General features: G+C 38.7%; 1 protein-coding gene across 5 annotated transcripts in view; it reads left to right on the top strand.

Annotated features, from left to right (window-relative positions):
* LOC140201773 (gephyrin) overlaps window positions 1-14055 on the top strand; it is a 667155-nt gene that overhangs the window by 218935 nt on the left and 434165 nt on the right. For all 5 annotated transcript variants that reach the window (XM_072266422.1, XM_072266442.1, XM_072266431.1 and 2 more), the window contains exon 2: window positions 5052-5130. In XM_072266422.1, coding sequence (XP_072122523.1) covers window positions 5052-5130 — 79 coding nt within the window. The remainder of the gene's footprint in view (window positions 1-5051; window positions 5131-14055) is intronic.

Here is a 14055-nt window from a genome sequence, read left to right on the forward strand (position 1 = left end):
CAGAGCAGTTTATGGGGGAGTTACTCAATATGAGGAATTGTTCATGAACCAAATTGCTACCAAAGTAGTGATGATGAGGTAAAAGGTGCAGAAGGTCACCTCTGTTTCCTTAGGAGCTTTCAAAGATTTGGCATGACATCTGAAACTTCTATAGGTACTGTATGTGATGGACAGTATATTGACTGGCTGCATCTTAGCCTGGTATGGAAACACCAGTGGCCATGAATGGAAAATCCAACAAAATGTAGTGGGTATAGCCCAGTTCATCATGGGTGAAACCCTCCCTACCTTTGAGCACATCTACAAGGAGTGTTGTGGCAAAAAAGCAGCATCCATCATTCAGGAATCCCACCACCTAGACCACGCTCTCTCCTCACTGCTATCATCAGGAAGTAAGTACAGTAGCCTCAGGACTCACACCACCAGGTTCAGGAACAGTTATTACCCCTCAAGCATCAGGTTCTTGACCAAAGAGGATAACTTCGCTTGCCCCATCACTGAAATGTTCCTACAATCTATGGACTCACTTTCAAGGATTCTTCATCTCGTGTTCTTGATATTTATAGTTTATTCATTTATTATTATCATTTCTTTCTTTTTATATCTGAACAGTTTGTTGTCTTTTGCACACTGGTTGAATGCCCAAGCTGGTGCGGTCTTTTATTAATTCTAATATGGCTATTATTCTATTATAGATTTATTGATTTATATCCACAAGAAAATTAATATCAGGGTTGCATATGGTGACATATCTGTACTTTGATAATAAACTTGCATTGAGCTTTGAACTCAGAGGGGAGTGGAAGGTGGGGATATTAGAGGAAAATTATGAAGATAATAAGGCCTAGAAAAATTCAATTACAAGGATAAAAAATCCATTTAGCCCATCATTACCTGCGGACCAGAAATAGTCAGCCTCTGTAGTAACGTCTGATGACCAGAAGTATATGAAGTACTTTAAAAATGACCAAGCCAGTGTTTTATAAATTTGAGTATGACTTCTCAACTTATTGCCAATGTGTTCCCTGCCAGGTGCTAAAAACATGTGCTGATGAGCTGGCTGGAGTGTTAAACGACATCTTCAACCTCCCACTGCTGCAGACTGAGGTTCTGCCTTGCTTCAAAAGGGCAGCAGTCATATCAGTCCCCAAGAAGAGCTGTGTGAGCTGCCTCAGCGAGTATTGACCAGCAGCACTCACATCTACTGTAATGAAGTGCTATGAAGTTGGTTATGGCTAGATTCAACTCCTGCCTGAACCTGCTGTAATTCATCTACAGCTACCACAAATCTACAGTGGATGCAGCCTCATTGCCTGTCCTCTACCTGGAGCACCTCAACAGCAACAAGACATATGTCAGTCTGCTGTTTATTGATTACGGCTCAGCGTGCAATAGAACCATTTCTCAAAATTAATTGCAAAATTTATAAAACTGGACATCTGTACCTCCCTTTGCAACTAGATTCTTGACTTCCTCATCTGGAGACCAAAATCAGTATGGATTGGTGATAACCTCTCTTCATCACTTTCAACTTCAAGGATGCATGTTTATCCATTGCTCTACTCACTATGCTCATTAGTGTGGCTAAACACAGCTCAAATGTAACATAAATTTGCAGATGACCCCACTGTTGATAGTAAAATCTCAGGTGGCACCAACGAGCCATAGATGACATCTCTACAACTATTTGAGTGTTGTTGCAACAACAACAAAGCTCAATGTCAGCAAGACCAAGGAAATGATTGTGGATTTAAGAAAGGGGAATTCAGAAGAGCATTCACTAGTCCTCATAGGAGGGTCAGCTGTGGAAAGGGTGAGCAGCTTTAAGTTCCAGGATGTCAGCATCTCCAAGGATCTGTCTTGTGTCTAACACATTGATGCAATCATGAAGAAGGCATGCCAGTGGCTCTATTTCATTACAAGTTTGAGGAGATTTGGTATGTCACCGAAGACTCTTGCAAATTTCTATAAATGTATGGTAGAGAGCATTCTGACTGGTGGCATCACAGCCTGGTATGGAGGCTCCAATGCACAGGATCACCAGGGACTTCAGAGGATCGTAGACTTAGCTAGCTCCATCACAGGCACAACCCTCCTCATTGTCAAGGATATCTTCAAGGGACGATGGCTCAAGTAGGTAGCCTCCATCTAGGACCTGATTTCTTGTTGTTACCACTAGGGAAGAGGTACCCGAGCCTGAGGACCCCCACTCAATAATTCAGGAACAGCTTCTTCCCATCCATCTTTAGATTACTGGATGCTCTATGAATTCACGAACACTACTTAATTATTCTTTTTTACACTATTTATTTATTTTACTAATTTATAGTAATTTTATGTTTTTGCATTGTACTGCTGCCACAAAAATCATATCATATAAGACAGTGATAATAAACTTAATTCTTATTCTTTTATTCCATGTTTTAGTTAATAAAACTAAGTATTTCATCAGTCTCCTTATCACCATATTTGGCTGTTCTATATTTGAGTGATGGTTAAAGAAAGGGTAAACCATTTTTAAAAAAATATTTTGTATGGTTGTTTATAGTTAACTTTGAACCAAGATAGTATGTTGAAAATCAAAAAAAAGCTCTACAGTTGCTGGAATTCTTAAAAATACTGCAAATACTGGATTCACTCAACAGTTCAAGTTTTGTAGAAAGACAAACAACTGAAGATTACAGGTTTAACACCCTTTGTCAGAAGTGAGAAAAGAGCAAAACAAGTTAGTTTTAAACTGTAAAGAAGATGGGAAGTCATAGACAGGACAAAGCAAATAGGTAAGACCAGGTTGTTGTAGGGATGATTGGTAATGGCTCTGAGTTAAATGGATTAATAGGAACAGTTAGAAAGAAATTTTTTTAAAAAACCTAGAAATGATAACTTTTTAAGAGTAAGAATTTAGAAAATGGAATGTGAAAAGGTGCAGAATGCAGGGCTGTAAGAAATGTTTAAGCAGATCAGGCTTTGCTAATGGAGAGAGGAAGCATTGAGCCAATAACTCAGATAGATGATGGCTGAAATAGTTGTTGTGTCAATCCACAGCTTTTCACCCTTTCTTATAAAGGATCTATTCATTCTGTCTTAAACATATTCAAAAACTGTACTCCACCAAGTTTTGAGAAGTTCCAAAGATTCATAACCCTCAGAGAAACAATTTTACTTAATTCTGTTCTGAATGGTCTTCTCTTTATTTTGAAACAGTGACCCCTGGTCTCGATTCTCCTATAAGAAGAAACTTTGTCTTCTTACCTGTCCTGAAAACATCCTTCAAAATATTTACATTTCTTCCGACATTTCAGTAGTTACACTGTAGTCTATCCAACCTTTTCTCATAAGACAATACCCATGCCAGGTATTAGTACAGAAAGTCCTTCTCTAATGTGCTTCAAACTCATTAGTTAATATTTATAATCATGATACTATTTATGAAAGATAAACCTTTGTTTAGTAGGAACACATTTCAGTTGATATCTGTCTTTTCCTTGTTATACACAAAGCACTTTTGGCCTGCAGAAAGACAAAAATAAATGTTATCACTGTAACCTTGGAAATTATTGTAATGTAACTTTACAGAGCAATTTTCTTTTAATGTTTCAAAGGTAAATTTCTTAGTTTTTATCTGGTATTTTATATCTGTAACTCAATGATCTTCCAGATTTTGTACAAAAGCCCATGATATTGTAGTGGTTAGCACAATGCTTTACAGTACCAGTGACATGGGTTCAATTTCCGCACTGCCTGTAAGGAGTTTGTACATTCTTCCTTTGACTGTGTGTGTTTCCTCCGGGTGCTCTGGTTTCCTTTCACAGGTCAAAGACATACCAGTTGGTAGGTTAATTGGTCATTGTAAATTGTCCCATGGTTAGGCTAGGATTAAAATGGGGGATTGATGGGTGGCATGTTTGGAAGAGTTGGAAGGAACTATTCCATACTGTATCTCAGTAAATATCTTTTATATGCTAAATAAGATTTTATTCTTCTCAGTTTAATGTCTCATTGAGAAGTAGACCACAATTGACATACCTTAACAGTTAATTTGCTTTTGTATATGATTATCTCTGCTTCTACTAAGTCTACCAAGCTTACTTTAAATGAATGTACTGCACACTGCATGTTTGTTGGACAAGCCTATATTCTCAAACGTATGTTTCGAAAATTAGAATATAGAATAAAATTGTCACCAAAATGTATCTGTATCAATGTAAACAGATTCAAATAGCATTGGAATATTTTGTTAAATATTGTGGTATCTTTGTATAAATGCCTTTTAGTCGTATTATATTCATTTTGTAAGGATCTCATTGAAACCTGTGAAGATTTGAAAAGCCTGGATAGAATGACATGAAAAGGTTGTTTTCAGTACCGGGAAAGTTTTGGACCAGATGGCACAGCCTCAAAATAGAAGGATATCCCTTTAGAATACAGATGAGGAATAATTCCTTTAGCTGGAGGATGGTGAATCTGTAGAAATCATTTTCACAGATGGCTGTGGAAGCCAAGTGATTTTGTGTATTTAAAGCAGAAATTGATAGGTTTTTGATTTGTCTGGTTATCAAAGATTACATGGAGAATGGAGTTGAGGGAAAATATATCAGCCTTTCAAATGGTGGCGCAAACTTAATGGGCCAAATGGCCTAATTATGTTAATATGTCTTATGGCTATCTTGATGGCTTTGATTGTTTAATGGAATGAGTTTGTAGTGCCACTGTTGAAATTGAACATAGAGTACAATTGTACAAACTTTCTGAACTCTTGTGCTCCACTGCCTAAAAGTAGAATTTCCTATAACAGTGTACCTTGCTAATCAAAATTGTTTCCTGTGGTTGAATGTTCTGCCAAAGCTCACTGTCCACTTCACGCCTGAAGGCTGGTAATTTCAGTGAGGTTCTACAACACAGCTGGTGATGAGGAGACTTATTTTCCCTGCAGTTGACAATTTCTTAGAAGAGGAGAAAGGAAAAGTTGACAGGAAAGGGAAACATTGGAGAGTCTTGCTGTGTGGGCAGTGTTTTGAAATATCATATGATTTTATGTTCATCTTTTACAGTGAGTGATAGCTGCTTCAGAAACCTTGCAGAAGATAGAAGTGGGATAAACCTGAAAGACTTGGTCCAAGATCCTTCATTGTAAGTATGAAGTACCCAAAATCAACACACATTTATGTAATAATTATCTTCTGCAAAATGAGTTTTGTTTATTGAAATATACTAGGCAAAACATAACTTATTCTGTTGAGTACTTTGTATGTAGTTGTTAAGTTCTTGTGTTCAAAAATTATAGAGACGTAACTTTAATTCTTTGAATCATTTTCTAATCAACCTTAGGAATGCTAACAATGAGTGGGAATGAAGGGCAATTAAGATATTTTATCTTCATATGAACCATATGAAAAATATTAAAGCCATTGGAAGTATATTTGAGTCTTAAATAATCTATTTGAATCTAAGTGGGAAAAATGATGAATTGTAAGATGAAGATTTCTTTGCAATTTCATTCTTAGTGGTGTTTTTCATTTTACTCCATACTTGGTATACCAACTACACTATTCTACTGTAAACCTTTGTGCAGTTCTTTATTCTGCTCAGCAATGCATCTTCTTATCTTAATGGACAGTCTGTGCAGGAGTCAGTGGCACCCCTCAAGGTATTTTTTCTGGAGCTATTCAGGAATTAGATTCAAAATTCGAAGTAAATCAAAGTAATTTTTTTTTATAAAAGTACATGTATGTCACCATGTACAATGCTGAGGTTCATTTTCCTGCGGGCATGCTCAGCAAATCTATAGAATAGTAACTATAACAAGATCAATGAAAGATCATCCAGAGTGTAGAGGACAACCAACAGTGCAAATGCAAGTATAAATAAATATCAAGAACATGAGATAACAAGATAAAGAGTCCTTAAAGTGAGATCATTGGCTGTGGGAACATCTCAATAGATGAGTGTAGTTATCCCCTTTTGCTCAAAGCTTGATGGTTGTGGGGTAGTAATTATTCTTACACTCATTGGTATGAGTCCTGAGGCTCTTGTACCTTCTACCTGATGACAGCAGCGAGAAAAGAGCATGGCCTGGGGGTGGGGATCTCTGATGATAGATGCTGTTTTCCTATGACTGCGTTTCATGTAGATGTGTTCAGTGGTTGGGAGGGCTTTACCCATGATGTTCTGGAATGAATCCACAAATTTTATACGGTTTCCCATTCAAAGGTATTGGTATTTCTACACCAGGCCATGATGCAGCCAGTCAATACACTCTCCACTATACATCAATGGAAGTTTGTCAGTTTTATATGTCATGCAGAATCTCTGCAGTCTCCTAAGGAAGTAGAGGTGCTGCCGTCTTTTGTCTCTCTTTTTTGATTTTAAAAGAACATATTAACAAGTTTTCAGTTGCACAATATGTACCTTACTGTCCCACAGATGATCTGGGGTTTGATGCTCTCCAAGTCATAGGAGACCAGTCATATAGTACAAAAGCATATATTACTCCCTCCATGCGAAAACAGATGTGTACTCTTGTGAGCCTTTCAATTTATCTCTGCCTTGGTTTCAGAAAGCCAGTTGGATCAGACAAACCTAAAAACCACCTAAATATTACAGTCTGAAGCCTGAGCTCTGAAAGGTCAATAACTACAGCCAGCTTCGAAAATCTTATTTGAGCTACAGCATAATTGACCCTCCTGTGCTGAACCCTCTGGAAGAGAACCTTCCTTAGGAGCATGAGTAGGTTAGGATGCAGTAGAAATAGAAAGTAAAGGCATTCACCACTGTTGTTGTTAGACATTATGTCAGCTGAGAAATAATTTTTATGCACTGTTCATCTAGTGGTCAATGACCTTCCAAAGTTGATTTCATGTGTATTAATGCTGGTGTGTGTTCTTGTGTTATTATTTAATGGCCATAAAAACTGAAGCAGCACTGACTGGATGTATTGCTAAGAGTCAATTAGCACTTTTCAGTGAGATGCTGCTGAAGAGCTCTGTGTGCAAGGAACTGCATTAGTTCTATATCTCACACTATAGCTCTCATCTGTCAAATCCCCTCCAGAACAAGCTTCGGATTCCCAACTTCTATCCTACCAGGTTCTGCATTAACATGATCATCTCCATAATTTCTACCATTTTTCTTTCTTTTCCAATATTTTTGTTGATTTCTATATAGAAGAATACAAAGTCCAAGAGAATACATATTATAAAACAAAAGAAAAAATATAGTAATACCAGATACAGTATATTGAATCATATTAATGAACTCCTTACCTTATATTCATATCAATTAGATTGATTGGTAGATTAGAATACAAAGATCTATAAAAAAGATTAAAAAAAAATTTAAAGAAAGATCTATACCCACTACCAAAGTCGAAGCTGTTTGGGAAAAAAAGAAAAAAAAAACCTTACCAGATAATAAAATATGCTATTAACCAACTTATGTACTTTAATGAGAAGTCAAAGATTATGAAAATAATTTAAAAACGGCCCCTACGAATTTTGAAAATCTTGGTTAGATTCAGAAATTGAACAACAAACCTTTCTAAATTTAAGCATGCCATAACATCCCGTAGCCACTGAGCATGGTTAGGCGGACCAGCATCCTTCCATTTAAACAAAAGCGCCCTCTTAGCCATAAGAGAGATAAAAGCCAGAATATGCAAATCAGATGTCCTCAAGATGATATCTTTCCTTCCAGCAATACCAAATAGGGCAGTCAAAGGATTAGGCTTAAAATTTACTTTAAAGAGTACAGAAAAAGTTTGGAATACTTCTTTCCAATATTTTCCAAGACTTGGGCATGTCCAAAACATATGAATAAATGAAGCTTCTCCAGTGTTACACCTATCGCAGTAGGCAGATATATCCATATAAAAATGAGATAACTTATCCTTGGTCATGTAAGCCCTATGAACCACTTTAAATTGTAGGAGGAATGACGAGCACATAAAGATGAAGTATTAACCAATTTTAAAATTTCATTCCAAGTTTCTTCAGAAATTGAAGTCTGTAAATCTTGTTCCCAAAGATGTTTGATTTTGTCTAAAGAATCATTTCTCATTCCCAACAACATATCATAAATACTGGATATTGAACCATTATAAAATGATTTCATATTAAGAATTTCATCTAATACATTCTTATCAGGACTATTAGGAAATGTATATAATTGAGATCGCAGAAAATCTCTAATTTGTAAGTACCGAAAAAAATGGATTTTTGGTAAACTATATTTAGTTGACAGTTGTTCAAATGAAGAAAGACTTCCTCCAACAAACAGATCCTGGAAACATAAAACTACATCAGTCATAGAAGGCTTAAAAAGATAATTTTAAAAAATGGGTCTAGAAAGGGAGAACCTCAATAAACCAAAGTGTTTTCTAAATTGTATCCAAATCCTCAATGACTACTACATTTTCAGTTATCTTACTTCAGGATAAAGGAAGTAAAGATCCCAAAAGAGAGATAATAGAAAATTTATTAACCGAGTTAGCTTCTAAAGAAGCCCACCCGAGACAGTCCTCATGATTAATATAGTATAACCAAAACATGAGATTCCATATATTAGCTACCCAGTAATAAAACCTAAAATTTGGTAAAGCTAAACCTCCGTTCTTTTTAACTTTTTGGAGATGTACTTTATTCAATCGAGGACGTTTACTTTTCCATATATAGGAGGATAAAATAGAGTCCGGAGAGTCAAAAAAGGATTTAGGAATAAAAATGGGTAAAGCCTGAAAGAGATATGTAAATTTAGGTAAAACATTCATTTTGATAGAATTAATTTGACCAATCAATGATAGCGAAAGGGGCGACCAATTTGATAATGTGTTTTATATAATTTAATAAAGAAAATTTTCTTTAAATAGGTATTTATAATTCTTAGTAATTGTTACACCCAAATAAGTGAATTGGTTTCTTACAATTTTAAAAGGAAGGTTAATATCAGTTGATACTAAATTATTCAAAGGAAAAAGTTCACTCTTGTGTAGGTTCAATTTATATCCAGAAAACTGACTAAAACTAGAGAGTAAAGAAAGCACGGAAGGTAACAAAGTTTCGACATTAGAAATGTAAAGCAATAAGTCATCCGCATAAAGTGAAACTTTGTGGATAGTACCCTTCCGTAAAATACCAGTGATATCATTAGATTCTCGAAAAGCAATAGCTGAAGGTTCTAAGGCCAGGTCAAAGAGCAAAGGACTCAAAGGGCAACTTTGTCTGGTTCCACGTTGAAGTTTAAATGGTTTAGAATTCTGAGAATTAATAAGAACCCAAGCAAAAGGAGATAAGTAGACAATAGACAATAGGCACAGGAGTAGGCCATTCGGCCCTTCGAGCCAGCACCACCATTCACTGTGATCATGGCTGATCATCCACAATCAGTATCCAGTTCCTGCCTTATCCCCATAACCTTTGATTCTGCTATCTTTAAGAGCTCTATCCATCTCTTTCTTGAAAGCATCCAGAGACTTGGCCTCCACTGCCTTCTGGGGCAAAGCATTCCACATATCCACCACTCCCTGGGTGAAAAAGTTTTTCCTCAACTCCGTTCTAAATGGCCTACCCTTATTCTTAAACTGTGGCCTCTGGTTCTGGACGCACCCATCAGCGGGAACATGCTTCCAGCCTCCAGTGTGTCCAATCCCTTAATTATCTTCAATCAGATCCCCTCTCATCCTTCTAAATTCCAGTGTATTACAAAAGCCCAGTTGCTCCAATCTTTCAACATATGACAGTCCCGCCATCCCGGGAATTAACCTTGTGAACCTACGCTGCACTCCCTCAATAGCAAGAATGTCCTTCCTCAAATTTGGAGACCAAAACTGCACACAAGACTCCAGGTGTGGTCTCACCAGGGCCCTGTACAGCTGCAGAAGGACCTCTTTGCTCCTATACTCAATTCCCCTTGTTATGAAGGCCAGCATGCCATTAGCTTTCTTCACTACTTGCTGTACCTGCATGCTTACTTTCAGTGACTGATGTACAAGAACATCTAGATCTCGTTATACTTCCCCTTTTCCTAACTTGACTCCATTTAGATAATAATCTGCCTTCCTGTTCTTACCACCAAAGTGGATAACCTCACATTTACCCACATTAAACTGCATCTGCCGTGCATCCGCCCACTCACCCAGCCTTCCAAGTCACCCTGCATTCTCATAACATCCTCATTACATTTCACACTGCCACCCAGCTTTGTGTCATCTGCAAATTTGCTAATGTTACTTTTAATCCCTTCATCTAAATCATTAATGTATATTGTAAACAGCTGCGGTCCCAGCACTGATCCCTGCAGTACCCCACTGGTCACCACCTGCCACTCCGAAAGGGACCCGTTAATCGCTACTCTTTGTTTCCTGTTAGCCAGCCAATTTTCAATCCATGTCAGTACTCTGCCTCCAATACCATGTGCCCTAATTTTACCCACTAATCTCCTATGTGGGACTTTATCAAAGGCTTTCTGAAAGTCCAGGTACACTACATCCACTGGCTCTCCCTTGTCCATTTTCATAGTTATATCCTCAAAAAATTCCAGAAGATTAGTCAAGCACGATTTCTCCTTCGTAAATCCATGTTGACTCGGACCTATCCTGTAACTGCTATCCAAATGTGTCGTAATTTCATCTTTTATAATTGACTGCAGCATCTTTCCCACCACTGTTGTCAGGCTAACGGGTCTATAATTCCCTTTTTTCTCTCTCCCTTCTTTCTTGAAAAGTGGGACAACATTAGCCACCCTCCAATCCAGATGAACTGATCCTGAATCTATAGAACATTGGAAAATGATTACCAAAGTGTTCACGATTTCTAAAGCCACCTCCTTAAGTACCCTGGGATGCAGACCATCAGGTCCTGGGGACTTATCAGCCTTCAGACCCAACAGTCTATTCAACACCATTTCCTGCCTAATATAAATTTCCTTCAGTTCATCCATTACCTAGGTCCTTTGGCCACTATTACATCTGGGAGATTCTTTGTGTCTTCCCTAGTGAAGACATATCCAAAGTACCTGTTCAACTCGTCTGCCATTTCCTTGTTCCCCATAATAAATTCACCTGTTTCTGTCTTCAAGGGCCCAATTTTGGTCTTAACTATTTTTTTCCTTTTCACATTCCTAAAGAAGCTTTTACTATCCTCCTTTATATTCTTGGCTAGTTTATCTTCGTATCTCATTTTTTCTCCGCGTATTGCCTTTTTGGTTATCTTCTGTTGCTCTTTAAAAGTTTCCCAATCCTCCAGCTTTCCACTCATCTTTGCTATGTTATACTTCTCTTTTATTTTTATACTGTCCTTTACTTCACTTTTCAGCCATGGACTCCCCTTACTCCCTTTAGGATCTTTCTTCCTCGTTGGAATGAACTGATCCTGCACCTTCTGCATTATTCCCAGAACTACCTGCCATTGTTGTTCCACTGTCATCCCTGCTAGGGTATTGTTCCATTGAACTTTCACCAGCTCCTCCCTCATAGCACCATAGTTCCCTTTGTTCAACTGTAATACTGACACTTCAGATTTTCCCTTCACCCTCTCAATTTGTAGATTAAAACTTATCATATTATTGTCACTACCTCTGAATGGCTCCTTTATCTCGAGGTCTCTGATCAAATCCGGTTCATTGCAGTACAGTAATTTAATCCATTGAATAAAGTTGGACCCAAAATTAAATTTTTCTAAAATTTTATATAAATAATGCCATTCAACCCGATCAAAAGCCTTCTCAGCGTCTAAGGATATCACACACTCCGATATCTCCTTAGAAGGAGAATAGATAACATTTAATAACCGATGAATATTGAAGTGAGAATATGGATTTTTGGTAAAACTATTCTGAGCATCAGAAATGATAGCTGGTAAGATATTTTCCATCCTATGAGCCAGAACTTTTGATAAGATTTTAGCATCAACATTAAGTAAGGAAATTGATCTATATGAAGAACATTCAGTTGGTTTCTTATTTTTAAGGATAAGCGAAATAGAAGCTTCGTAAAAAGATTGTGGCAACCTACCTGACTTAAAAGAATCTGTAAAAATAACTGAACATAAGTGAGGTATAAGCAAAGAAGAAAAAGCCTTATAAAATTCTCCAGAAAATCCATCAGGACCTGGAGCTTTCCCTGAATGCAGTGAGCGTACAGCCTTGGTTGTTTCTTTGTGAGAAATACATTGATCCAACTGTTTTCGGTTATCAACAGAAAGCGTAGGGATATTTAATTGGTCTAAAAAATTATCCATTACAGTATTATCTTTAAGAGGATCAGAACTATGAAGTTTAGAATAAAATACTCTAAAAGTATCATTTATTTCTAAATGATCAGTTGTCCTTGTTACGTAATAACTGGGTTGCCAAACCAGCAGAAATGGATCACTCAGTTGGAGTCTGGATTACTGGAACCAAGAAAGTTTTATTAAAGAAATAAGCAACACAGTACTCTAATCAATAGGATAATAAATGCAACAGTTCAGCAATGATAAACACACATGTACACAGAACTAGGATAACAGGATCCATCAAGCTCTATCGTCGTCTAGGGGTAAATGACCAGTTTCAAAGTGACGCAAAGTTCAGTTCCTCTTCTCACCCTGTCTCTTGCAAAAACGCCATCCCCTTCTCGCAATTCCTCTGTCTCCGCCGCATCTGCTCTCAGGATGAGGCTTTTCATTCTAGGACGAGGGAGATGTCTTCCTTTTTTAAAGAAAGGGGCTTCCCTTCCTCCACTATCAACTCTGCTCTTAAACGCATCTCCCCCATTTCACGTACATCTGCTCTCACTCCATCCTCCCGCCACCCCGCTAGGAATAGGGTTCCCCTGGTCCTCACCTACCACCCCACCAGCCTCCGGGTCCAACATATTATTCTCCGTAACCTCCGCCACCTCCAACGGGATCCCACCACTAAGCACATCTTTCCCTCCCCCGCCTCTCTGCATTCCGCAGGGATCGCTCCCTACGCAACTCCCTTGTCCATTCATCCCCCCCCATCCCTCCCCACTGATCTCCCTCCTGGCACTTATCCGTGTAAGCGGAACAAGTGTTACACATGCCCTTACACTTCCTCCCTTACCACCATTCAGGGCCCCAAACAGTCCTTCCAGGTGAGGCAACACTTCACCTGTGAGTCGACTGGGGTGATATACTGCGTTCGGTGCTCCCGATGTGGCCTTTTATATATTGGCGAGACCCGACGCAGACTGGGAGACCGCTTTGCTGAACATCTACGCTCTGTCCGCCAGAGAAAGCAGGATCTCCCAGTGGCCACACATTTTAATTCCACATCCCATTCCCATTCTGACATGTCTATCCACGGCCTCCTCTACTGTAAAGATGAAGCCACACTCCGGTTGGAGGAACAACACCTTATATTCCGTCTGGGTAGCCTCCAACCTGATGGCATGAACATCGACTTCTCTAACTTCCACTAGGCCCCACCTCCCCCTCGTACCCCATCTGTTACTTATTTTTATGCACACATTCTTTCTCTCACTCTCCTTTTTCTCCCCCTGTCCCTCTGAATATACCTCTTGCCCATCCTCTGGGTCCCCCCCCCCCCCTTGTCTTTCTTCCCGGACCTCCTGTCCCATGATACTCTCGTATCCCCTTTTGTCTATCAACTGTCCAGCTCTTGGCTCTATCCCTCCCCCTCCTGTCTTCTCCTATCATTTTGGATCTCCCCCTCCCCCTCCAACTTTAAAATCCCTTACTCACTCTTCCTTCAGTTAGTCCTGACGAAGGGTCTCGACCTGAAACGTCGACTGCACCTCTTCCTACAGATGCTGCTTGGCCTGCTGCGTTCACCAGCAACTTTGATGTGTGTTGCTTGAATTTCCAGCATCTGCAGAATTCCTGTTGTTTGCCCAAAGTTCAGTTCAATTGAGTTCAGTTCAGTTCAGTTCAGTTCACAGTAATTACTGCCGTGGCGGTGGACAGAGGGAGGAAGGAGAGAGAGAGAGCGAAAGCGAATGAATATTCAAAACGGCTTCCACACAGACCTTCGATATTCTTCGCAGTCAGCTTTCGGGCGAGCCCTTTGTAATGTCTTCTGAGGTCACCGACTGTGACC

The sequence above is a fragment of the Mobula birostris genome, chromosome 1, assembly GCF_030028105.1.
Source record: "Mobula birostris isolate sMobBir1 chromosome 1, sMobBir1.hap1, whole genome shotgun sequence".
NCBI classification, from domain to species: Eukaryota; Metazoa; Chordata; class Chondrichthyes; order Myliobatiformes; family Myliobatidae; genus Mobula; species Mobula birostris.